Below are 26,536 nucleotides of genomic sequence, written 5' to 3'. Positions count from 1 at the left end.
GCTACTACCAGTGCGATGGGTTTGATACCCTCAGAATCCCACTCGAGTCCTTCCTCACAAACGAAGAGTACCCTCGAACCAGAAACAACTATAGCCCTTGAAGGATCCCATGCTTTCTGCTCTTCATTGGATACATTTGACAGAAGTCAGGATACCCGCTCGTTGAGGGTATGCCAGGAAATGGGGACTGGCATTGGTTGATGTTTGCTTCGGGTTGCCTTGAGCAGGGGGGCACTGGTGGGGGTTTGGGGCCAGCAATGAGCATAAATTATGCGCACAAAGGCAACCGGGAGGATGGCGATGATGATGAGGAGTAGACGAAAAGGTTGGCTGGCGCCAGCGACATTCATGGCTCAGAATGGAGCTCGGCGAAGGTGCACGCTTCGGATCGTTTCGGTGCTGTTCGCTTAGGTTCGGTCTGGAGCCACTTACATGGCCAAAATAGACAGCGGGGAAACCCTTTTTGGGGTTCAACTTGTCCCCTCTCTCCGCTTTTATTGATAGCCATCTTGGGGGTCAGTGGGCGGCCGTCCGATGGGGCTCCTGGCGATATTATATCGCGTGCCTTGTTTATTGATTTTCGCTTTCATTTTTCATGTGGCGTGCGAGGAACAGGCAACAGGAAGAACAAGCAGAGGAACAACCAATAATTGCACACACACACACACGCTCGCAGGGCGCCTGCTTACATATGCGGCTAAAGTTTTTCCTTTTTCCTTATTTTTTTTGGGGAAAAGAAAAGACAGCTAGGATGGGGTAAACGCACAGGGAGCCGGGAGCTGGGAGCTGGACAAAGGCAAACACACGAGGAAAACTCATTTGACAGAAGACGAGAGCGACAGCGACAGCGGACTCATCCAAAAAAAGAAGGAAAAAACGTGACGCCAAAGTCAATGAGGTCGCACTCTGTACCGCTGTGGCACACTTGCTTGGGTTGCTGTTACCTTGCCCCAGGCACCCAGCAGGCTGCCACCACCCCGTCCCATCATTTGAATGGTTTGTTAAGTATGCGCCGTGTTTACCTTTTGCAGGCGATGTCCTTGCTGTGGGGGCTGGCTTTAAAGCTCAACCAACCACTCACTCTTGTTCGCTCTCTCTCTCTGACTGTCTCTGTCTCTTTCCGAGGCTCATAATAAAGTGTCCTGGGGCGCTTTTCCTTTTCTTTATGGCTTATGACATTTGCGCTTTTGTTGTATTTTTTTTGTATTTGCATTCGTGTCGATGTGGCTTTCATTTTAGGTTCTTTTGTCAACTTCCGCTAATGCTAAACACCCTTCTACATCCCAATTCCCAGCGCCCCACGGCCCCCTCCCTCGATGCCTCGTTTACGGATAAAACCCACTGACTCCGGCTCTCCGGTTCGCCGGCAGTTATCAACTGCTGCACTGACCCCCACTCGACAGTCCGCCACAGCCGTCGAGTCGTCGTCGTCGTCCCCGGCTCCTTTCATTGTTCATTTTGCTCTGTACGTTGATTTTATTTCTGTTGCCCCATTTTTAGGTCTCTTTCCGTTCCGTGCCCCTGCCGCTTTGTTCCTCTGTTGGATGCGGTGGGGGGATAAGGGTGGGGGTGTGCCGCCCATTATATAGAAATATACGACTATATATAGTTCTCTTTAGTTGTCAACCCATTTTGCCGGTCTGCAATTATGAATTTGGGGCAATTGTTTGGTGCTCGCTTGGATGGCTCCATGGCGCGGGGTCTTTGATTTGAGCGCAAGAGTTTATCCGGAATGGATGGTAGGTGGAACAAAGTCCATTTGTTACGGCATAGGGCCTTACTTTTACTTTGGAACTTTGATTGGTTCTCCTGTGATTTATTGCATATGGATCTTAATTTCTAATCGAAATATATGACAGCCTTTATCGGAACACACCTACACATAGAAAAATGTACATCCTAATCAGAAATGGATGTGACACCCTTTATCGTACCCTCGCATATCTGACAGATAGATGAGACACTATCTATAAGGCAATCTTATCGATTGAGGGCATTCCAAGCACAAATGTTCCATATATACCTGTGTACTTATGTATGTACATATGTACATCTGTTAACCTTCCTAATGACAAGTGTTGTTCAGTGAAGATTAGCTCATCATTTGCATGCGGCAGTCATTAGCGGCGATCCCTCGGCTAGAATCGAATCGCACGACGACTCTGGAAGCAGGTCCGGTTCTGAGTCATCGTTTGGCAGTTAAAAACCTGTTCGTAAGACAGCAGATATACAGATAAATGTAGTTCCAAGCCCCACTACACTCTACAGTCTCGGGGCCATTAGTCATATAATTTTTCAAATTTGTTGTGGAAAAGTGTTTTCCAACAAGCCGCCACTTAATGCCGCCTGACAAGCCAAACAAAACGAACGAAAAGGAGCAGAGCCTTTTCAGATTAGCAATGTCAATGGTGCTTCGGAAATGTCGGGGATAAATTGCCGTCACATCAGGCTTTTGTCCTCGGGATGCCTGACTGTCTGCACCGTGCCCGTGTGTGTGTCCTGAGATCTGAGGTCGGAGTCTGAGGCAACGATTTATCGCACATGATATTTGTCAAAAAAAAAAAAGTAAAGGAGATAGATAGAGATAAAGACACACACAGAAAAAGATACAAAACAGCAACAGCCGCAGCGGCTGCTTCTGTGGCTGTCAGCATATTTTTTGTTGATGTTTGAGGAGAGCCTATGAAAAGACGATAAATGAGTCCGATTCCGGGTTGCCGGGTTGTCGGGTTGCTGGAGCAAACAAACATGATGGCCTGGCCTACAAATTAGGCTCTCTCGAAAGGGGGGTTATCTGCGGGCTAGCACCTCCTTTGTGATCCACTTAGGATCCCAAAATATTGCTCAACATTGAGTTTTTATCAGCGTCAAGGCGTCTGCTGAGATAACACAACAACAAAGAGGTTGAAAGGAGAGCGGGAACGGTAGAGAGAGAGAGAGAAAGAGCAAAGTGCAGCACATAACATAAACTATTTACTGATAAGAATACACACACACACACACAGGCACTCCATCGTATGGGTTCTCTGAGTGAGAGAAAGAGAGAGAGAGCGGGGAAAAACGGCTGAGCAAACACTTGCAAACCCAGCACTCGACAGTTTTGTAGATAAAGTATCTACAAGATACAACAACAGCAGCCAGAGCAGAACAGAACAGCAACAACTCTCACTCTCCCTCGTTTGGCTCTCTATCTCTCTCTCTGTTCCCTGCTCTCATTCTCCCTCTCTCTATCTGTAGTGTCACTCTTTCCCGCGCTCTCTCTCTCTCTCTCTTCATAAGTATCTTCCTCTCTCTGTCATTAGCAAGTGTTTGAAACTCGTAGATACTTTGGCCTGTCGCCTGCCTGCCTGCCTGCCTCTGCCTTTTGCCTCTGCCTCTCCGACTGTTCCGTTCCGACTTGAAAGCCATTTCATTTTTAATTATTTTCAGTTTCGAATTTAGTTGTATTTGATTTTCACAAACTCGCGCACTGCCCCGTCCGTTGTCGTTGCTGTTGCCTCCCGCTTCTTCCCGCCCGCTCGCCCGCTCGGACGCTCGCTAATGTACGAGTATTTTTGAAGTTTCCATTCGGCGGAATATCCATCGGAATTGTTGAAGTGAGTGTCGCTTTATCGTGTCATTGAGTGCTGGGAATCATTGCCGCTGACAATTTGTTATGTGAGAAGAGGGGGGAGGCCGCCCCCGACCATCCCCGGCCCCCCCTCTGACCGCACTCGTAAAGTGGTTGAGGGCCTGCACTCGAAATTTGTGTGGTGGCGCCCCAAAACAGAGCACAAAAATAAACGAATTGTTGCCAGAGAATTGTGGCTTATCAAGCAGCCGAGCCGCACAAACAAGCCTTTCAATTAAGATACAAAAAACATAAATCTTTGCACCCTGCGACAATGGTGGCTCGTTGTGTGGAGAATGCGGGCATCGGGCTGGCACTGAGAGTCGCGTGTCCGCCCGTCCGCCCGTCTGCCACCCAACACTTGGCTTCTAACAACCCACCCAAAACTCTTTCCCAACTTCTGATGTCATGCCTGACTCTATTTTGATTTCTCATTTCTCGTTTCAATCGCTTCAACTGCAAACAAGTTGCTCACGAATGTTCAGCATATTGGATGTTCGCCAGACAGCGTTCGACTGCGGGAGGGTCGGGGGGGGGGATGGGAAGCCATTGATTTTGTTGTATTCGGAAATAACCCCTCTTTCAGAGACTTGTACTAGCCACGTCTCTGGGCGCCTTATCGACAACAAAAATACAACAACAAAACAACGAAAATATAAACCTTATCGCGAACGTCTCCGCTCGAGTGATAACTGTGTGCCTGCGCGCCGCACGACAGGCAGATAAGTTGTACGTACTCCTATGTACGAATACGACGATTCTCCCGATCGAAAGAAGTGCTAGTTGTTGAGCAAATGAAGTACTTCTCCCACATGCTTCTGGGGTTATTTTATTATTTTCCTGTACATAAGAACTTCCAAGATAAATCCGAAAGTAACAGACGGAGAAGCGTTGTTGTCGTTGAGTCTTGGTTCTATTCTTCTCGGCTTTTTGTGTAGTTTCCTACAGAATATAGAATGGTATTCAGATAAATCGTACATATAGTTATATATGTATAACGAGAATATATACGAAAGTGAGCGAAGAAATTGAATTTTTGCTGATTAAAGCAAGAACTCGACTTTGTGGCGTGTAGAAAATTAAGAAATATTCCTATTAAACTTTTAGATCTCAGTAAGAATTAGGAGGACATTTTGCTTAGATGGAGATTTGGTTAAGTATTTTGGTTTTCAATAAGTAAATTGCTGTCTATTTGTTTTTAAAAGGTTCACCTTTACAGAGTTGTCTTTTATACAAAAGATGTATAGGAAAGGAAAACAAAACAAAAGATATTCCCAATTTTATTACAATTTGGCAGGCACTTTCCACTGTAGATTCTCTCACACCAAAAAGCGCCTTAAAATTTCAGTTAAACCTTGAATCCTTTTAGTAAATTTTCACACATGGTTAGTCCAAAGATACACTTGAAAGATTTGTACTTCTCCAAATGTTATGTGACATATCTTGAGGCCTCAAGGCCACATTGTCCACCCACAAGTCTTGTCCACGAAGCGATTTCGAATGCTTTGCTGATTATTATGATTTGGTGGCTGGGGAATCGCAGAAATCCTTGGGCTGATTGGAGAGTGCATTCCATTACGTAAGGCCGCCGGGGAGGCAGCTGTTTCGCATTCATCACCATTAACACATTTTCGGCTTGACTGCATCAATGACGATGGCGCTGGCGCTGGCGGTGTCGTTCTGGCTGCTCCGTCATCATCGTCATAGCCATCGCCATCGCCATCGCTTTTTCTCCTTCTAATCGGGGCACAAATTGTTTTTTGCTGCAACCATTTTTGCCGTTGCATTTCAAGGCCACAGAAACTCTGAGTGTGAGGGAAAGCGAAATGTCGAGCACTTTGCGTGCCTGCCTGCAGGGCGGTGTGGCGCATGGCGAGTGGCATGTGGCAGGGGACTTGGCCCCGCGGCATCTCTCGTGGTGCGGTGGGGCGGTGGGGCCCCCCCCGCACTTCTGAGAGATTTGTGACCCGACTGCAGTTGAAATTTGATTGCCAAGTTTTTAGTTTTTGTGCATTTATTATCCGCCTTTTGTTTCGACATCGATTGTCGCCATTTTGTGGCTGTGCCCCCCACCGAATGGGAGGGAATTCTATAAAAAATGAACAGAACAGAGCAGAACAGAACACAAATAACAAATATCATTAAATAAATTAATTGAAAAACTGAAATGCCAAGCCGAGGCGCAAAAGCAACTGGTTCTCGCATCCAAACAAAAACTCGTTCTACTGCGGCGGCATCTCCTCCTGCTGCTGCTACTGCTGCTAAAATGTATCTTTAGTTTCTGTATTTGTATCTGTTGTTTACTAATTCCTTGAGTAAATGCAAATTTCGTGTGCGGCTTACTCGTTTTGCGACAGGTGCCACACAGTCGCAGCCACAGCCACAGAATTTAATAGCAAATGCAAAACAATTACGAATATCTGTATCTGATAGTACGCATTCGGTATGGGTATCTATGTATCTTGTATCATGTAGCATTGAACGTTTCGTTGGCTCTGCCCTCTCTTCGATTTATTGCTCATTTGGTTTTGTGGTCACTGCACAAAAAACCGAAAAAGAAACGCAAATAACAAAAAATAAAGAAAAACCACACACACACAGCTAACGAACACACACTGACATCGCATTCAATGGTCAAGGTCGTTTGCAGTCAAATCGAAAGCCAACACTTGGACACTTAGAGTGCCCCTATAAACGAGTGGTAGACAGCAGCAGCACTACCACAAATATAACAACAAAATACACAAAATGTTTGTATAATTAAACGCCATTTTAAACAAATAAATAAATGCGCGTTGTCTGTCACTGCAAAATGTGGCTGTTGCTGCTGGCTTTTTTGGTTTCTTTGGGTTCGTTTTAATTAGCAATGAAATCATAATAAAATAAACCAACTCATGCATAATTGAGCTGCAAGTTTTCGAGTTTTCATTGCCGTGCACACGCTCACAGCAAAAACTGGCTCGGTTTTTGATATGTCTTTGAATAAACATAAACGATGGACTCAAAGGAGGAGGAGGAGAAGGAGGCTTGGGCAAAAGATTATGGATAGATTTGAAACCATGAAATTTGTTGAATAATTAAAAGATTAGCGAATGTCGTATTCCGTATATTTGATGGGAATTTAACAAAGTTGAGAGCTCTCTCAGATCTGCAAGATCTGAAAGATCTTTAGAAGAGAGGTCTGTAGTGTATTGGGAATATGCAACAGCATTTCATAGAATTTTAAGACTTCTATAAGACCATCGCCTAACAGAATGGATACATTGAAATGGGTTGAGTAATTCCATACCTAAAAAAAAAACACCCAGAGAACCTTTAAACTTACATATGGGCGCTCACCATATGGGTGCTCCCCTGCATCCCCTCCGTAACATTTCTATGGATTCCAGTGATTCATCCTGTCGTCTGCTTACCATCCAGCCATTCCACACACGCATATGCTCGACATTCACAAATGCTTGATTCAAATCAACTTTTTGTCTCTAACTCAATCTCAATCTCTCTCTCTGTCTCTCTCTCTCTCGCTCGCTGTGTGTTTCAATCATTTGCCTGCCTTTGATATGTGAGAATGCCTCCCCTTCACACCACCCAAGCCACGCTTTTTAGAAGATACTCGTGTAACCTTCCACCCCTCCCGCCAAGAACCAGAACCAGTACCATGTCCCTGCTCCGCCCTCATTTTGTATATATTTGTATATATGCCTATACTAAACAGCATCAAAACGAATCGAAATCAAGCGAATCCATATACTCGTACCCCCTCCCAGTCCACCAAAAACTGTTTGTATCTAAATCTATCTAAATGTTACTCACTTGTGTGTGTTTTACTACTCGCGAGAACTGCATTGCCACTCCGACAGATGCTGCATAGATACATACGTACGTTTGTATCTGTTGGATCGGCTGCAATGCATTGCGTACCTATATATTTGCCTAAATGTTTACTGTATGTACGTATATTTATTATTGCTGCATAATTCACTCATAAATATTTTTTTCCTTTTTTCTTTTTTTCATATAAACGTTTACAAAAAAAAAAAAACCAAAAATCGCACATTCCACCACAAAACCACCAAATAAAAAATATCAACAAAAAAAAAATTCAATAAAAATCCAAAATAATCGAAACTAAACCAAAAAAATGCATTGAAATCTAGAAGGATCATAAAGATATATTGAGTACATGCATATATGTGTATGTATATGGTCTGGCGTCCATCAACTGTCACTGTCACGATTACGATAGCCGAGAGCGGACTGATCGATTGATCGATCAATAACGATAACGATAGCGATAGCGATAACGATAGCTCTAGCTGTAACTCTGTAAACGATAGCCTGAGCCCGCGCCTGCGCCTGCGCCCGCGCCTATGCCCATCGCTAACCCGCTGTGTGTGTGTGTGCATGTGTCCCGGCATCAGTAGAGCGCCCCAGGACCTCCTGCGACTGACTGGCTGCTGCTGCGACTCCCGCCACTACCGCCACCGCCACCGCCACGCCACCATCGCCGCCGACTCCTCATCATCCCAGCCACCAAGCCACCAAGCCACCAGCCACCATCGCTCACATAGCCCATCATACTTTCAGATGACAGTTGCGGATCCCCCCAGACACAGATAGAGATACAGACACACAGACTAGGATCGTTTGGTCGTTTGTTCGCTCGCTCGCACACACCTAAAGCCAAAACAGAAATCCAACCAACAAAAAAAAGCAAACAAAAATCAACAACAACAACCAAGCCAAAAACTAAATAATACCAAGCTTAACCCAGACGCCTCATTACCAAACATCGAAAGTTTGCGTTGTCGAATCGAATCGAATCAAATCAAATCAAATCAAATTGAATCAAAAGAGAAACATATACCAAAAGTACCAGTAGCAAAAACGCATAAGCAGAACGTAAAAGTAAACGCAAAAGCAAACGCAAACGCAATCATCAGTCAAAGTCGATAGCCCAAAAAGCAGTCAACATTCAGTTAAAAATGGCCGAAGACGGTACCATGGAGACATGTCCAAGTCCTGAGATCGGCGATTCGCGCAAACGGCCGCTCGATTCCGATCCGGAAAATGAACAAACTAAACGCTCACATTTCAGTTCCGGTAAGTTGATCAAAATCCAAATCCAATTCATACAAAAAATAAAAAAAAAGAAAGAAAAGAAAGAAAGAACAGACCAAGAAAATCAGAAAAGAAAAGAAACAGAAAATATTTCAATCGCTCTTGCATATTCCATTATCGTGCTCTCTATCTCTATCTCTCTCTCTCTATCTACCTCTCTATCTACCTCTATCTCTATCTCTCTCGTTCGTTATCTATCCACTGCTCTTTATCTCCGATCTCCGCAGCGTATATATAATATAACTAATTGAATTTTGTCGCCTAACTTTTTGATAGCCGAATCGTGCCGTTGTTTCCTTACTTTCTTTCTTTGTTGTATAGTCATTTTTCGATGTTACTGCAATACGTATCGTATCGCATCGTATCGTATATCGTATATCGTATCGTACATCTGTATGTACATATATCCCTGCCATCAGATCAATCCTCCGTCTCCTTCTCCCCTGTCTCCCCTCTCGTATCTCTCACTGTATCTCAAAATGTTGTTGCTTTTCATTGTCGCTGTTCGTTTTGTTTTAAGTAATTTCAATCAATCTGCAGGGGATGCGGATACGTTTTCTGATTTTTTTGATTTGTAATTAAGTCCGATATAGCGTATACGCCCACAGGGCCGGCCCCCAAAAAACACACACACACACACACACACGCACACACACACACAATCTCATGCTGCTGCTGCTTCTTGCATGACAACTGGCATCGTGCATCGGGCATCTGGCATTTGGCTGGGTCGAATCTTTGCGCAGGATTTGGCGCCGAGACACTCTGGGCCCAGTTTGACCCATTTTCCCAATGACCTCCGCCTGCAGGACGGCTTCGCTTCGTGTGCTGTCTTCTGTCTGCTGTGTGCTCCTCCCATCGTCTCATCAATGGCTTGCAATTAGATACAATACCGAGTCTGGCCCTGAGCTGGGACTGCAGCTGGGGCTGACTGACTGAAAGAGACCATAATGAATGGCATTTGAGCAGCTTCGACAGCTACTTCTGCAGCTCATCATCTCTTCCTCGAGAATAGGTCGCCCCACCGCCATTCATATGCAAAGTCAAAGATTAGCGTGTGCTCAAAAGAAGCTCCAACATGGGTCGGTCGGTCGGTCAGTCAGTCAGTCAGCCATTGCCAAACCCCATACAAAGTGTGTGAGTGTGTTTGACCACAAGCCATTAACTAGTTGCTTGCTTTGCATGATTTGTTCGGGCCAAAACCAGCTGCCAGGCAGGCTGGCTGGCTGGCTGGCTGGCAGACCCAAGGTGAGCCGCCACGACGACAGGTACTTCGATTGCGTCGCTGTCGTCGCTCGTCATAGACACAAAAATAGCAAAAGTGTAAATGTTAGAGTCTGTTAGGAGCTGTCGCCCCCGCGGCAGCCCGCGGGCATGGCCAAGCCTAACATTTGATATTTAGATATATACGATTACGATACATATAGATAGATACAAAATACTCCCGCTCGCACTCGTGAGAGCCTCAGCAGCTGAAACACGTTTTCAAAATTTCTTAATTGCTAACCGAATGGCTGACTGAGTGACTGAATGACTGAACGATGGACTTAACTTGGCACAAAGTCTGTTTGTCAATTGGGAACATCGGGGGGGGGGGGGGGGGGGGGATGGCAGGGATGGAAGATGAGATACGAATAATGACACGATTTTCGTTTTACAGAGTAGGCAATGGGAACAATACCATTCGATTGGTATCCAAATTCCAAGTAATTTTATTTTTTAAAACCAAACGACAAAAAAATCAATATTTTATCTAAATTTTAAGAGCTATAATTTGTTGTATCTTTGGGCTGGGAATGCGGAAATCTACTGAGTTGACAAGGCATTACTAAGGTAAATATTCTGATGTTCCTATGGAAGTTTTTGCTTGATTTTGGTCGTTGATCGATAGGTTGTTCGGTATCTGTTTCGGGTGGGAAAATGATTAGTTTTTCTTTGCTTAGCTGCAGGGTCTTCGCGGCAAGATTGAGATGTGTATGGACACAGCTGCACTTGTCGTTAATGAGCCACCATTAAAGACCGCCATTGTGTGTCTATTGTCTCCTCATTGGCTGTGGAACAGGTCCGTATTTATTAATTTATTTACTTAGCTGTCTTGATAGCCAGTCAGTCGTTTATTTATTAATATTTATTTCGTGTTCTGTTTTCTATCTTCGGGCTGTTGTTTGTTATTTACGGCTGTCAGAATAGAATTATTAGAGTTTTTAGAAGCTGTCAGGAATAGTTGAAAAACCACACACACACACGCACAAGGGGAAAAACAGCTTCAACGAAAGGATGGAGGGAGGGTCTGGGGCTCTGGGGCTCTGGGGTAGGAAATGCGTCAGCAGCGACTGAGGCTGCAAAGGAAATGCAGTAGAAAATGAGAAAAATAAGGGGGCGGGCGGGTCAACGTTTTGGGGTCGGAGCCAGAGCTGGGGCTTATGTAATCAATGCTGGAAAATTATGTATGAGTCTGTGTGGGTGTGTGGGTCGGATGGGGGTGTATAAGCATAAAAGCCGAGCCGAGACGAGCCATAAGCCGAGCGCATAAAAGACGAGCACACCGCACAGAGACGAAGAGAGACAGGGAGAGAGAGAGAGAGAGAGAGAGAGAGTGAGTGAGTGAGAGCGCAACGAGAGCTGACAGCAGCGGCGAGCGGTTGACCTACTTTGATGACAATGCGGGTGTGCGAAGTGTGCGTGTGACCACGCTCTTGTGGATGTGTGTGTGTATCTGTGTGTGTGTCTGTGGCAAGTGCCTAGGCAAAGGTCCTGCGCAGTGGCCGCACGAGCCGCCAGACCCAGGCCAGGAGCTGCACTGCAGCATTTGGCGCCATTGCAGCCTGCCGCCGAGTCAGAGGCAGCCTCGCGTCAGCCAACGTCCTTGAGTACCGCTATGTAACTGGGTTGGCAGGCTGCTGCCATGGCTGCCACTGCTGCAACTGCTGCTGTTGCCTGGCCACATCTCAAGTGCGTTTACTGCCTGCGGGGGCACCCACCACCTCGCTCTCTCTCTCTGTCTCTCTCTCCCTCTCTCAATGTTTTTGGTATCTTTCTCTGGCGTGTTTTTGGGTTACCTTATTCTTAGGTGCATTCTATTGTTGCAGCTCAAGTGTTGCTGCCACTGCTGCTGCTGCTGTTGCACTTGTAGAGCATCTCCGCCCCGGCCCCTGCTCTGGCTTGGCTTGGCTGGGCCTGGCTTGCCCTGGCCTGGCCTGGCCTCAAGTGGCCTACTAATAACTCGAGGGCCAACTATTGTGGCACGAGTGGTAGCTTCCCTTTCGACCAGTGATTAGGCCAGAAAAGGAAATAGGCCAATCAGGCTCGCCTAAGCCTCCGCCTCCGCCTCCGCCTTTGCCTCTGCCTTTGTGCCGTCCAATAAATTGGGTCACATGCATAGATATTACGCATACGCAGTGTGTTCCTCCCAGTTTGTGGATCATTGGGAAACGCGCGTTCATTGCTCACTGAATGGCAAATACAATCCGCATGGGGATCCGCATTGGGGTCCGCTCCAAAACGTGACACGTTCACTCTTTTGCTGGCTTATCAACGCATTTCGGAATGGCTGTTGGCTGTTGGCTGTTGCTTTTGGTATCACATGTTGCCACAGCAGTTTCTATTTTCGGCACACGCCCCCCAATCTCTCTACAGCTCCCTCTCCCTCTCTGTCACTGCCACTGAAATGCTCTCCCTCTCTCTCTCTCTCTCTCTGCTGATAATGGAGGACCGACTAAAGTGAGGCAATCAACGAGCGAGTCCGAGTCGGTCCCCGCCATTAGATCATACGCACACACAGGCAGCGACATCATCTCTGGTTATGATCGCACACTCGTGACTCATTAGCCAATGCTCTCGCACCATTCGCTCGCTCTCTCCACGCGGGCCTGCTCGCTCGCTTGCTCTCTCTCTCTCTCTCTTCCGAACTCTATGCTTGAGTCTGGTCTCCGTCTCCGTCTTCGGCGCACGGAATTCTTCAGTTCGGTTCAGTCAGTCGCTCGTTTCGTGCGCTCGCTCGTCGTCGTCGCTCCAGCTCCGTTCCAGCTCCCGCTCCCGCTGCCCGACATCGCCATCGCCTTCGACTTCGCTTCCGCGCGCCAGCCATTCCGATAGACACACTCTACATTGGCTACCCAGGCAGAAGCATGTTGTTTGCCAGAACAACGACACCCACCACCCCCACAATGATGCAGCAGCAGCAGCAGCAGCCGCAGGAGAGCCACCTCCTCCAACAGCAGCAGCCACTGACGCCATCGTTTCAATTACAGCAGAGTTTCTGTATGTGTTAAGTGCAATTTGGTCATAAGTTTTTCCCTTGTATCTTCCATATCTGCCCCGTATCTTTGTATCTATCTTCCCCATGTCTCTCTCTATCTGTGTGCCTGTGCTTTCTTGTTGACCTTGGCAATTAACGTGTGCTGCAATGCAATGAAAAACTCTACGAATAATTATGATTATGGGGTTTATCTGCCCCGCTTTAAACGGCTTAAAAACAGTGCTCTTCGCACGGAGACACACCGCTGCGTATGCGTAATATTCCAATATGAATATTAGGCAACACACACACACACACACACTACAGCGACAATTAACTGGCTGTCAACTCGGTTTATCTAGTATTTGAAGGCCAGCACCACCGTTGGGTGGGTTCTCTTTCTATTTTTATTATTATCTCGCCTGCGAAAACATTCCAGTTGTGATTCGATTTGAGACTCCAATTGGAAATACTTTTCCATAAATATTTGATTTTTTAAGCCCACACACACACACACACACACACACACAGAGAGCAGAGCCACGAATTCAGTTCAATGTCAGGCAAAATAATGATTATTCAGAGTCACAAAACTGAAACTCTGAAACACTGAAAACTAAACCAAAGCGAATGCCTAAATGCCTTGGACAACGATCAACGAACGACCAACGACCAACGACAGACGACAGCCCAACATGAAGTTTGACCTCAGCAGAGCCCGACCTGGTTCGGGGGGCTTTATCAGTGGATTCTTGAAATCAATTCGAAGCGAATGTCCACTATAATTAATTCAAGAGTCGCGTTGTCAGGCCGCCTGACTGCCCGAGTGTGTCTGTGTGTGTGTGTGTGTGTGTGCTCGGTACTTAGGCTAAAAAACTATATAAAATCTCGGCTTGATTTGAGGCTGAAATGCGGGAAGCAAATGTAACCTTGAAAAGTGATTTGAATGTGGGCAAACATGTCTCGCTCTCTGTCTGTGTGTGTGTGTGTGTGCGTGCATGAAAAAGCCAAAAATAAGTTGAGACACTCACTCATTCACTCACATACGAGTATGAGCCACAAAACCCCCACATAGCAATGCCCAAAAAAAAAAACACACACAAAAAAAAAAGCACAAAAAAATGTGCTCACGTTGCTTCTCGGTGCTACCTTTCGGTAAGGTAACCCGTAGCCCCCCCTGAAAAGCGAAATACGAAAAGACAACAAACTGAAAGATAGAAATAAAATGAAAAAGAAACGCTCTAGAGGCGTTTTACTTTTATTTTTCTCGGCCAGTCCTCTGTGTCTTTTGTCTGTTTGCCATTTGGCGCAAAAATGTCTCGAGAAATGTGTTATTTATGCGTGCCACAAAACCACAGGCAAAACATATTGCCGCAGAGCATCTCTGTGGAGCTCAGCCTCAGCCCCAGTCGCTGGCTGCCTGCTGCCATTGGCCCCCAGCTTCATTGTGTAATCGGCGTTTTGGCTATTGCCAACCAGTTGTTAATTTTGCCTGCCATTTGGCAACACACTCTGGCACTGGCACTGGCACTGGCTATGGCTCTGGCGATGGCAGGTGCTTTTTTTGTTGCCCATTGAGCCCGCATTTCAAATCATATTTTTCTGTCGAGACTTCTCAATGGCGGGAACAGCAGCGCACAATAAATCAATCTCCGACATCCCAGAAAGGGTTTTCCACTCCGCGATGATCTCATGGCTGTGTTACGCCCACAGTTGGCTTTGCATATTGTTTTTTGTTGAATTCCGTTTTAATAATTTCTCAATTTAAAATTTTCTACTAATTTCTCGAAATTGCTGCTATTTAATAATGTCCACCCTAATGCCGCATTCATGCTTGGTTTGGCAATACCTTGCCACACATTCCGTTTAATGTGTGGAGCGGATTTCGAACAGAGTCCAAGGTTATGATTTGGCCCAAAAGCAGTTCTTGTTTAATCGATTGGTAATTGTTAGGCAGAGTCATAGAGTGATAGAGTATATTCTCCTATCCATTTCCGATCTATCGCACACACTCTCATTCACATACACGAATCATTTTCAGCTTCTGGCTTATCAATGGGGCAGTGGCTGGGGGAGGGGCTTCCGGTGTTCCATCAATTAAAACGCTTTCGATGACCATGATACTCGTACTATTTGTTACCCCCATGCGATTACTATTATATTACCCACTGCATATGATTCGGTTTTTGATTTTTTGTTTATTTTTCGTTTGGTTTTTTATTCATTGCCGTCCATGCATATAAATGTGCTTGTAATTATCGAGTCGGAGACCATAGCGTAAATATAATTATAGATAATGCGAGCACACGAATATATAAAGCCATAAATTGATGTGCTGCATGCCACAACACACACTCACACTCACACACACACCACACACAACCAATTTCGAATATATATATAATAGAAAAGAAAAAAAAAACCAGAACACTCTCCTCCAATGAGCACGAACAGTTGTTTTTGTTGTTGTGTGCCCGTCCCACCCACGAACATTCGCCAGTGACCGACTGGACGCCGACGTTGGGCGTGCGATTAGCAGCGAAAAGCCAGACTTATGTAATAAACCACAAAAATCCACTTTAATATCCTCCAAAAGCAGCAGCATTCCCACAAAACTAATGACAAACAAACAAAAAAGCAACAACAAACTCTCAGCTGAACTCAACTCAAATGTGATAAATTCAGTAAACAAAAGCAAAAGGACATAAAAGCCCCAAAATATATATATGTATATTTAAATTGTGATAAAACTACGCAAAGGATGAATAATTCATAATCCAAAACAAATGAACATTTAAACGACTGAAAAGCAAACAAAATCAAATGCAACTCCATGCGACGCAGCATCAATCGAAAGCAATAGCAAAAGCAAAAGCATCTCAAATGATCGCCGTCCTGCCATCGAGCCCGAAACAAGCATCAAGTATTACGAGTAGAAACGACTCCACCTCCTCCGACAGCATCTCGAAACAGCAACAGCAACAGCAGCACCGATCCTCGACATCGACATCGACATCGACATCGACATCGGCATCGGCATCTCCTACTCCACTGAACTCAACTCTAACTCTACTGCTGAATGGTAAACTCTTGTCCTCCATAGCATTTTATTTGGATGTTGTGTAACTCTATCGTCATTAACAATAAACCATAGTATTGTACATGGACATAAACCCTATCTATCTCGCCATAGCACCATGCATACTCGTACTTCCAAATCGAAATCTATATGTATGTACATACTCGTATATTATTGTTCAAATTTGAAGGATATCCTCCGAGTCGATAGTTGTCATTGTATCATCCCAGAGCGCTGTTAAGCAGATGTAATCATACCAATGGCAATCAATCAACCAATCAATCAACCAGCCGATCGTTTGAGCACTTCAATCAACTACAATCGAATACCTTTGCTGTAAACCTGCTGCTGCTGCTGCTGCCGCTTTCCTAGCAAAAAGATCAATCAATTTATCTCTTATCACATATGTATCTCTCCCTCTCGCTCTCTGTCTGTCTGTCTCTTACTTGCGCATCTATCGTATACTATATTCTATATACATCAAAAAAAGAATACTATCTCGCATCGTACTCGTAATTTTTGTTGTTGTTGTTGTTCTTATCGTTGTCGCCTACAAAAAACAATATATGTATATGTAACCGAAACCATCAAGAAAACAACAAAATGAACAAGCCAAATGCCACGCCACGCACCAACAGAACAGAACAGAACTAAAAAGAAATCAATCGTCATGCCACCACCAACCAACACCACCTCTAATCAAAAATCGAACTCAGCGAATCAGTCGAATCCAAAAACCACCAAACCAAACCAATCCATAAGGAAATCTACTAAAAACCACTGCCGATGTCACCACTCTTTCCACCCGATCTCTCGCTCGCTCTCTCTCTCTCTCTCTCTCTCTCTGTCTTTCGCTCTATTTCTATATGTTAAAACCTAAAACCACCGCATCATCATGAAGAGCATTATCCCAAAAAAAAAAAATAGAAAAGAAAAAAAGTAAAGCAACAAACTGCACAAAGAGCCACAACACTTGAATCGTCTAACAATTAAAATTTAATGGGAATATCCAGAGAGAGAGAGAGAGCGAGAGGAAGAGATAAGACCGTAATAAATGAATAGCAAGGTCACACTGAACCAGCAACCAGCGTCCCTAATCTCTAGCGCTCTCGCTCTCTCTCACTCTCTGGCACTCTGCTTTCATCTATGCGTGTGTGTGTGTGTGTGCGTATGCTTGTGTGTGTGCCTGTGTGGTGTATGTTTTATTGTGACCAAAAACTGTTCTTTTAAAGAATGCCTTAATTTATACCAATTTTCCATTTCTTTTTCTTTTCGTTTATTGAACAAGTTTTATAATTGGAAAATTGCGTAGAGTTTAATTGAAAGCAAAACAAACAAAAAACAGAGCAACCGATGCAAAAAACCTCAACGAGTGAACAAGTGCACACCAATAAAAAGTTAGATAAACACAAAAAAAAACCAAGATAAATCATTAAAAAAATAAGAATAAAAAGAAAAATAAAACAAAAAGAGAGAGAACAAATCAATTCCGTCAAAAAGGCAAAGCGAAGACTGAACGGGAAAGGGAGAACATTTCCAGCGGCACAAAGGGTGAAAAGTGGTGATAGCCACATAATCCCCGCAATGGATAGTATTACGACCATGAGGACGGCCATGGACAGGGCCGCCGAGCAGCTGATACAGAAGTATGGGATTGAATCGATGTCGCGAGAGCAAGAGAATCAGAGGCAAGAACTCCAGAGGCAACAACAACTACAGCAGCAACAACAAGAACAAGAACAAGAACATTTCATATTCCAATATCAGCTATTAACGCCCACACATATGCCGCAATTAGCTAGTAACTATCAGCCACGACATTCCACAAACACGTCGTCGTCGCCCTCATCCACACATTCGCTGGCCAGCGGTGGCGGTGGCGGTGGCGGTGGCGGTGGTGGCAGCACCAACTCCAACTCCAACTCCTACTCCAACTCCTACTCCAGCGGCAGCAGCAGCACCAGCACCAGCGGCATCAGCATCTGCAATAGCAATATCACAGCAGCATACTCATCAGCCGTTCATAGCTACATTAAGAAGCTAAAAGCTAATCCCCAATACAATATTCAACACCATCAGATGGAGCTGCAACAGTCGCCGCTGAGTGAGAATGGTTCACCGAATGCGACGCCAGGTGCCAATACGCCGCCCGACACGACGGGGGCGTCGTCAGTCACAGCCTTAGCGACAGCCACAGCCACAGCCCTAGCACTGGGCTCGGTATCGGTATCAGCATCGGCATCAGTTGCTGCCACAGCAGCGGCATCCACATCCCAGCAGCAAGCATTGCCACTGGGCAACTATAAGACTGCCTCCTGTTGGTGCTACGGTGAGTGTGACCTAAGAAACAAAGCAATCAACATCAACAGCATTGAAACAATCAGAAAAGTTGCGCACAACTTCCTATACTACACCCTACATACTCGTCAAAATGAACACCACTTCTCCTATCTATATATGATCGTCTATCAATCGTATATATTGTATATATATGTACATATATAACTACTATAACTATCGAGCTACATCGCTACAACAAACCAACAAACAGCAACAGCATCAATCACCACGTCGCCTCATTCAGAAAATGCCGCCAGCAGACAAAAAAAAAAGATCCACAAAAAACCAGAAAAAATAATAAATACAAAGAAGCGCCCCCCAGAAACAAACAAATCCAACGGCGACCCCAGGAAGCTCCTAGCTATAAACGAATTATCCATTAACATTGCCAGTTGACAGTATTTCTTGTTGAGAAAATTAATCCAAAAGATCACACAACATCCAGCACAGCACAGCACACATCCCGCAAAACACAAACACAAAGTAAAACCAAAACCAAAAACCAACAAAACACTCATCGAAAACTGAGCAACAGAAAACCGAAACAAATCGAAACCAGCAGCCACCGCCACAATCGACTATATAAGAAATCCCATCATATGCTAATCGTACGCTTTAATGTGGGCGTCCATCTAAAAATTTGCTTTCCACTTTTATGTAGGTACACATGTGCTTTTTGTGGGTCTGCGGGGGGCCCTAGTGATTCATGGGTGTTGCATAAATATTACGGCATGACATATGTATATTCCGCTCGTATTTTAGGAGAGAAACGAAATGGGTTACGGAAAGGAAGGGAAAGGAGAAAGAAGGAGGTTGCAAAGCCACTGCAGTGATTTTAAAGAGTGTTAAATATCCATTGATTACGGCTTTGCCTGCATTTCTTGACATCTGTTTTCCTATCGATGGTAAACTTCCTATTGTGCTTAGCATGGACATTCCCTTAAGTGGACATAAGCCCGGCTCCCTCCCGCGGCTGTGGCCTAATGAATGCCGTGTAGTCCGGGCATTTGTTCGCGTGTCACATTTGGCCACATTACACATACGTCGCGTGGTACGCGACAACCACTTGGCTGCAACGAACTCTGCTTCAGCGATTTGCGTGCTGCAGATTGCTGCACGGAGGTGTTTCTATTTTTCATTGCATTCGTTTTGGTTTTCCCGGGGGAAAAAGGACAGGGAAGAAGGACCAGAGAGACGGCGAGTGTGCCAGCTTGTCGTTAGCCTAGTTTTCCGAGTTTTCCACAACCAATCCTGCACACAATGCATATGAAATTAGTCTCCAGTCTGCCTGCCACCCGGCCACCCGGCCACCCTGCCTGTGCAACGCCCACTTGTATGCCACAAGCAGTGCAACCCTCTGGGCGGTCTGGCCAACGTGCTGCAAGTGTTATTTATGGCAGTCACATAATTTAAGCTGCAGCTCAGTGTCAACAGCCAGAAGCAGAGGCAGAGGCAGAGCCACAGCAGCCTCGCTGCGTGCCCCTTGGCGGTAGGTAGGTCCTGGGTGGCCCATAAAAACCCCTTAGTAAATGGCCAACTTTGCGGGCTCTGCCCCTGCAATATTTACTGTGCAGATTGCAGCCAAATTTTATTTATTTCTCCTTTGTTTTTGCGGTTATCCACATTTGATAGATATCTGACAGATGCATCCGGCAAAAAGGCAAACAGGCCAACCAGGCCAACCGGCAATGTTGAAGCTATTTCAATTATTTTAAAGCATTTTGCAATTCGCTTTCTGCAAACGGAAATTGGCCAAACTGTGGGCGTGGTGTTAAATATGTGGGCTGTGGCTTGCAGCTCTTCTGCTCTGCCTCTCTGCTCATTTCGCTTTTGTTTTCGCCTTGCAAATTCCTTTGCAAATCGCATTTTCACACATGCTTGCAAAGCGGGGCAAACGGTCTCCCATGCACCCTTCCCCCCGCCCCCACTGCAATGTCATCGCTTGTGCGCGGCGACACCATGTGTGTTGCATCTAATTAGAGAAATACTTTTGAAGGACACTTTGCCCCTGTCCACTCTGTGCTCTGCCTCTGAGTGGCAATAAGACCAAGACGACGAGGACGTCGACGACTGGCACACATTTCAGCATATCTATGCGGTGGGATCTGTGGGGTGGGATGGAAGGGCGAGCGAAAGAGAAGCTATATTTAAACAAAACGAGTGCCAAGTGGCAAGTGGCAGCGACAACGGTGGCGCGTCGGTGGCACAGTCTTGGGTTGCCTGCCTCAAGTCGAGTCGAGTCAAGTCAAGTAAGGCGGACAGACGGCTGTGGCAGCGCCATTCAGGTGCAACGCGCTTAGATCTGTGACGCTGCCACGCTGCCGCATGGTCGTTTGTGCAATAGAGCGTCTCCGCTTGACACATTTTATTTATTAATTGAAATTTGTTTGTTTACTGGCGCGGCCCTGGCAGGCGACTTCAGTCTGTGTGAGATGCCCTCTCCACAGTGGCCACTGGCTGGTGGAAGAAACCTTGAGTGACTAGCTGTTCTTCTAGGCTATGGCTGGGGTATCCACTGTGCGACATATGCCTCATACATCATCTTGTTGTGGCGTCTACAATGCCCTTCCTGGTTTTGACACTGCTTTCTGGATCTCTGGGGGGCGGGGCATATGTTTTCATTTTCTCCCATCAATGATCTTGTCATTGAGTCTAGGACTTTGAGCTTTGGGTCTGTTCTACTCTCTGTTTCTTCTTCTGGGAAGGGTATCCACTGTAACCCCCCCATCTGACATTTTCGCTCATTCCTTCCACTGCCTTACATCATCCAATTGTTATTGTTATTGCTATTGTTACGTAGTTAATGTGTATTTGTAAGCAAGCAGCATATTCCGCTAAATATAAACCTCTATTCTCGTTCTTCTCTTTGCCATTTCAGGTGAGTCAGTTTGTTCTGGAATTGAGGTTGAAATTGAAAATAATAACAATAATCATATTCATCATGGTAAGCTTTCTCACACTTTCATTAAATACCATTAAAGCCATCTTTGTCTAGCCAAATGATCAACTAATTAAAGCGATTAATTCTAAACCACTAAAGAGCGTAGAATCAATGCTATCTGTACCGTTTCGTTGTGTCTCTGTATCTCTGTTTATCTGCTTTGAGCTTGACTTTCAAAACGACTGAGGAAAAACGAAAACCGACTTTGACCCAACGAACATTAACCTCCGAACCCTTGACCAACTTTTTAGCCAGCACAAAATTGTGGTTGTAAGAGGTTTCTTTTTTTTTTGGGGCTAGTACCATTGCCATTACGATTACGATTGCCACTCGGATGACCTGCGTCCGTCCCGTCCGATCCGATCCGGTCCGGTCCGGTCCGGTCTAGTGGAGGAAGTAAGCGGTTCACTCATGTGTTTCGTGTTCATGTGTGTCGCCAGCGCATTCTGTCCGTTGCATCTCATCACGAGCGTCTCATGGCCTGCCACAAACCACAAATCGTACCACAACAGCCACCCAAACAGACCACACAGTCGAACCACACCGCCTGCACCACCATAACCAAAACCCGCCCATAGCCATAGCCATAGCCACACAGCAAATAACAAAAAAAGAAAACCAAACAAAAAATTCAACTAAAAACTAAACCAAAATTTAATTTCAATAACCAATAACCAAACAAACAAAAGAAAAGCTAAAACTAAAACAAAAACTAACCAAAAATCGAAATTTAAGAACGAATCGCCGTCGTATCGTTGCGAGCGCCCCGCCGAACGAACAAACGATCGTCGCTGAAAGAGAGCTGTTATTATTTGTTTATAATTTGTAGCTAAAAGAACATAGAAGAAACTAACCCAAACAGCAACAGCAACAGCAACAGCAAAGAGCAACAGCCAGAGCCGCCCCAGCCCCTCAAGTGCCCTGTGCCCTAACCCGACTAACCAGAACCCGAACCCCTAATCTATAACCCCCCTTCTACCTCCCCCAACAACCATTGGTCGCTCTGTGAACCCCGTTTCGATTCTTTGATTGCAGGCGAGACAACGTATCACATGAAAATACTGGTGCCCGCGGTGGCCTCTGGGGCCATCATTGGCAAAGGAGGCGAGACGATCGCCTCCCTGCAGAAGGACACGGGTGCTAGAGTAAAGATGTCCAAGTCGCATGACTTCTATCCAGGTGAGTCCCGTCTCTCCATGCTAAACCCCCATGAGCCTCCAACTGAACCGATCGTATCTTCGGTTTTTTAGGCACCACCGAACGCGTCTGCCTGATCACTGGATCCACGGAGGCCATCATGGTCGTGCTGGACTTTATCATGGACAAAATCCGCGAGAAGCCCGACCTGACCACAAAGATCATCGATGCCGAGTCGAAACAGACCCAGGAGCGGGACAAGCAGGTCAAGATCCTGGTGCCCAACTCCACAGCCGGCATGATCATCGGCAAGGGCGGTGCCTTCATCAAACAGATCAAGGAGGACAGCGGCTCCTACGTTCAGATCTCGCAGAAGCCCAAGGATGTCTCGCTGCAGGAGCGCTGCATCACCATCATTGGCGACAAGGAGAACAACAAGAACGCCTGCAAGATGATCCTCTCGAAGATCGTCGAGGACCCGCAGTCGGGCACCTGCCTGAATGTCTCCTACGCGGACGTCAGCGGGCCGGTGGCCAACTTCAATCCGACCGGCTCCCCGTACGCCACCAATCAGAATGCCATCAACTCGAGCACCGCATCGCTCAACTCGACGCTGGGCACCTCCATCGGTGGCGCCAACTCGGCGGCCAGTCTGCTAGTCAACGGCACCGGCATCAACTTGTCCATCAACCTGGGCGCCCCCAATCCGGCGCCCAACCTGGCGGTTGCCAACCAACTGCTCGAGCATATTAAGGTTCGGTCCCATCCGCTGGTGATTACTGATGATCAGTGGCGTTCCCAGCTCTGGCAGATGACTAACCAACGAATTTCTCGGGCTTCCCCCTTGCAGGTTGCCATGCGCGGCTCTGGCTACTCGGAGACCGTCACCACTGAAGTCTGCAACGCCCTGGGCGTCCTGGCCAAGTACGGAGTCCTCGGCATGGGCGTGGGCGTGCCCCACACCAACGGTGCTCACTCGACGCTGGGCAATTTCCTGGGCGTGACGACGCTGGACCAGCAGACGGCGGCCGCCAATGCGGCCAACGCCAGCAATGTGTTTGGCGCTGTCGGCCAGGTGAATCTGGAGCAGTATGCCGCTGCAGCAGCGGCTGCCGCAGCCGCCAGCCGGCCGACACAGTCGCAGCTGGACGCCGCCGCGGCCCAATTCGATCCATTCCGCCATCTGGGCTCCGCCACGGCGCCGGCCACGCCCGTCTCGCTGAACAACAACAGTTTCGGGCTGACAGCCGCCACGGGAGCGGCGAACAGCGCCCAGCTGGGCGGCCTCAGCAAGAGCCCCACACCCGGGGACCTGAGTTCCAAGGACTCGAAGAACGTGGAGGTGCCCGAGATGATCATCGGCGCAATTCTAGGTGGGCGCCATTACTATTACCCCTACTAAATGCAAAACGCAAAAACAACCTACCAGAAACTACAGCAACAACGCCGCAACTCTATTTACCGAACCCCGAGCTCCTCCTGCCCCACCTGCCCGATCCCTAGCACACACCAGAAGCCAAAAGATGGAAAAGCCGAAAGAGTTAACCCACCCCGCCCCGCCCCGCCCCCCACATCGCACTCGTATCCCATACTCTGCGCTTTAGCCATAGATCAGATCCATTAGACATAGCCATAGTCATTCCAGCAGACTCATCGTAGGGCAGACTCTCAAGAGATCTGCTGCATTCGAAGCATTCCGTTCAACATTCTGTATATGATATTCCCAACAGATGCATCCAACTTATAGCGAAATTTCTAGTCAAGTTCTTGCCTCACACACAACCCGCACGACCCATGAGTCCACGATCCACTCCCATTCCGATCAACTGAAAGTTCGCACAAGTTTCCCGCACAGACATTCCCAGTATCTGAAAGGCAGCAGCAGTTAGTAGTAGGCATTAGCTTTAGACCCCCCCCACATTACCACCCCCCCAAACGTTAGGTTGTAGGTTTCTCCCTCACATTTTTTTTATTTTTAACGAATTTTTTCTTACCTATACATACGACAGATACGAAGATGTATGTGTATGAATACTTATGCCCCCAGTCGGCTAGTGCAATTCTTGGATAATTATGTTTGTTGGATGCTGTTATATTTACCTCAGTGTCATTTATAAGGTCGTTAGGTCATTAGTTAGTAGGGTCACGGCATTCTGACCAAACCACTCTACCCTCCCCCCCAAAAAAACCAACATTCCAGAGCTTATTCTTGTGTGTGATGCCTTTTGGTGTCGTAAGTTTCTATCCACAAAACACTTAACTGCTTTAAAAAAAACACACACCTGAACACCTGCACACCTTTCCATATACAATATACAACATATATCTATATATATATATAACTCGTAATCGTATATAAACCACACATATTGTCATATAACTATTCTTAAAATATATTTAACATAAATCTGATGCAAATATTCCAGGTCCCAACGGTCGTAGTTTAGTTGAGATTCAACATGTTTCTGGCGCAAATGTTCAAATTTCCAAAAAGGGCATATTCGCACCTGGCACTAGAAATCGCATTGTAACCATTACTGGTCAGCCGAACGCCATTGCCAAAGCGCAGTTTCTAATTGAGCAGAAAATCACCGAGGAGGAGACAAAGAGGGCGCGACAAATTCCATTAACCACTGTTGTGAATTAATAACCAAGTAAACCAATCAATCAATCCCCCAAAACCAATCAAACAACCAACAAGCAACACACAACATACAAAACACCACAGCAAAACAACAACAACAACACAGCATACACCCTTCCCTACCCTGCCCTACCCTACCCTACCCTACCTATAGGCTATAGCAAGTTTTTCCCTTTTAAACAAAAAATTGTTCATTTTCTGTAAGAAGCAACACCAAAAATGAGAAAAAAAGCAAACAAAAAAACGAAATAACTAAAGAAATATTAACTTTAAACAAACGAATAACAAAAACAGAAACAACAACAAGAGAAATAAGAGAAAGGAAACTACAGCAATAGAAAAAATAAACAAAAAACCAAAACACCAATTGTTATGCGAAGTGCAAAGAAAAGTTAAACACTTAATAAATGTTAATTATGTACTGCATATACCTCTCCCTTTCCCTCCCATTCACCATTTTGGGTACCTCGAAACCCCCAAGGAGAAATGCTTTAAGCCGTAGAGAAAGGAAGAGAGGAAACGCGAAAGGAAACTTGTATAATAATATGGACTATACTATGCCTCTACTGTAGAAGATGATTGTTGCATTTGTTGTATCGAAATCAAAGTTAAAGCCCAGATATTGTAATGCCAGAGATCGGGTATACATAAATAGTTAGGAAGAAGGCAAAACTGTTTGGGTCTTTTGTTTTGTTTGCTTGTGATGCGTATGTGTTTGCGTTGCGTGTTCTGTTTTTTTGGTTTTTCGGCCCCGACAAAAGCTATATACGACCCCCACACACACACACTCACACACACATATATATGGGGCATATATACATATGTATATGTTATGTACACACGTTGTTGAGTCTTGTTTATATATTATCCACACACACATATGCCCATACATATATATATCTACATATGCCACCACCACACACACACACACTTACACGATACACTAAAAAATATTAGCATTACGTTGAACTAAAACGAGCTGTGGAAAGGCCACCAAAAAGGCCTCTTCCTTTCCGTGTACTGAGCGAGCGTTTTCAGTGAAAACTTCAGGTGATTCTTAACCTCGAAATAAGGTAAATATTTTACAAGAAAAAACTACGAGTACTACTACTGCTGACAGGCTAGTGAAAAGTGTTGTTCCCCCCCACCCAAACCAAAACCTTTAAAAAATAAAAAACTACTGACATATTACGTTCTTTCGTTACCGTTTTCTTTTTCCTGTTTTATCTGTTTTCTGTTCTCTGTTGTTGACCCCTCTATTTCCCCCCCCCCCCTCCCCTATTGCTTACATATATATATATATATATACACGATTCCACAGCTTTAAAAACAGAATATATATATATATGTATAGCTATTTAGTTGACGTTGATCATGATAATGTTGTTAAGTTTTAGAGACAGACTATCTGTTCTATCCCCCATACA

The 26,536-nt window shown here is 45.7% G+C and overlaps 1 protein-coding gene across 18 annotated transcripts in view; it reads left to right on the top strand.

The window, feature by feature from the left end:
- The window catches only part of LOC108156012 (RNA-binding protein Nova-1), a 34,434-nt gene extending 8,899 nt beyond the window's left edge, over nt 1–25,535 (top strand). Inside the window, exons 2-8 of one of the 18 annotated variants that reach the window (XM_033389861.1) lie at nt 7,768–7,805; nt 18,127–18,376; nt 21,266–21,331; nt 22,364–22,507; nt 22,579–23,219; nt 23,316–23,838; nt 24,892–25,535. In XM_033389861.1, the coding sequence (XP_033245752.1) occupies nt 7,794–7,805; nt 18,127–18,376; nt 21,266–21,331; nt 22,364–22,507; nt 22,579–23,219; nt 23,316–23,838; nt 24,892–25,112 (1,857 nt within the window). In that variant the 5' untranslated portion in view covers nt 7,768–7,793 and the 3' untranslated portion in view covers nt 25,113–25,535. Of the gene's footprint in view, nt 1–3,456; nt 3,597–7,767; nt 8,714–10,453; nt 10,565–10,674; nt 10,794–12,689; nt 12,992–15,564; nt 16,051–17,335; nt 18,377–21,265; nt 21,332–22,363; nt 22,508–22,578; nt 23,220–23,315; nt 23,839–24,891 lie in introns of those variants that run through there. The other 17 variants (XM_033389865.1, XM_033389864.1, XM_033389860.1 and 14 more) reach the window with 17 other exon arrangements.
- The last annotated feature ends 1,001 nt before the right edge of the window (nt 25,536–26,536 follow it).

The sequence above is a fragment of the Drosophila miranda genome, chromosome 2, assembly GCF_003369915.1.
Source record: "Drosophila miranda strain MSH22 chromosome 2, D.miranda_PacBio2.1, whole genome shotgun sequence".
Taxonomy (NCBI): domain Eukaryota; kingdom Metazoa; phylum Arthropoda; class Insecta; order Diptera; family Drosophilidae; genus Drosophila; species Drosophila miranda.
The sequence above is the reverse complement of the archived record's forward strand: the minus strand, read 5'-3'. Positions and strand labels throughout refer to the sequence as shown.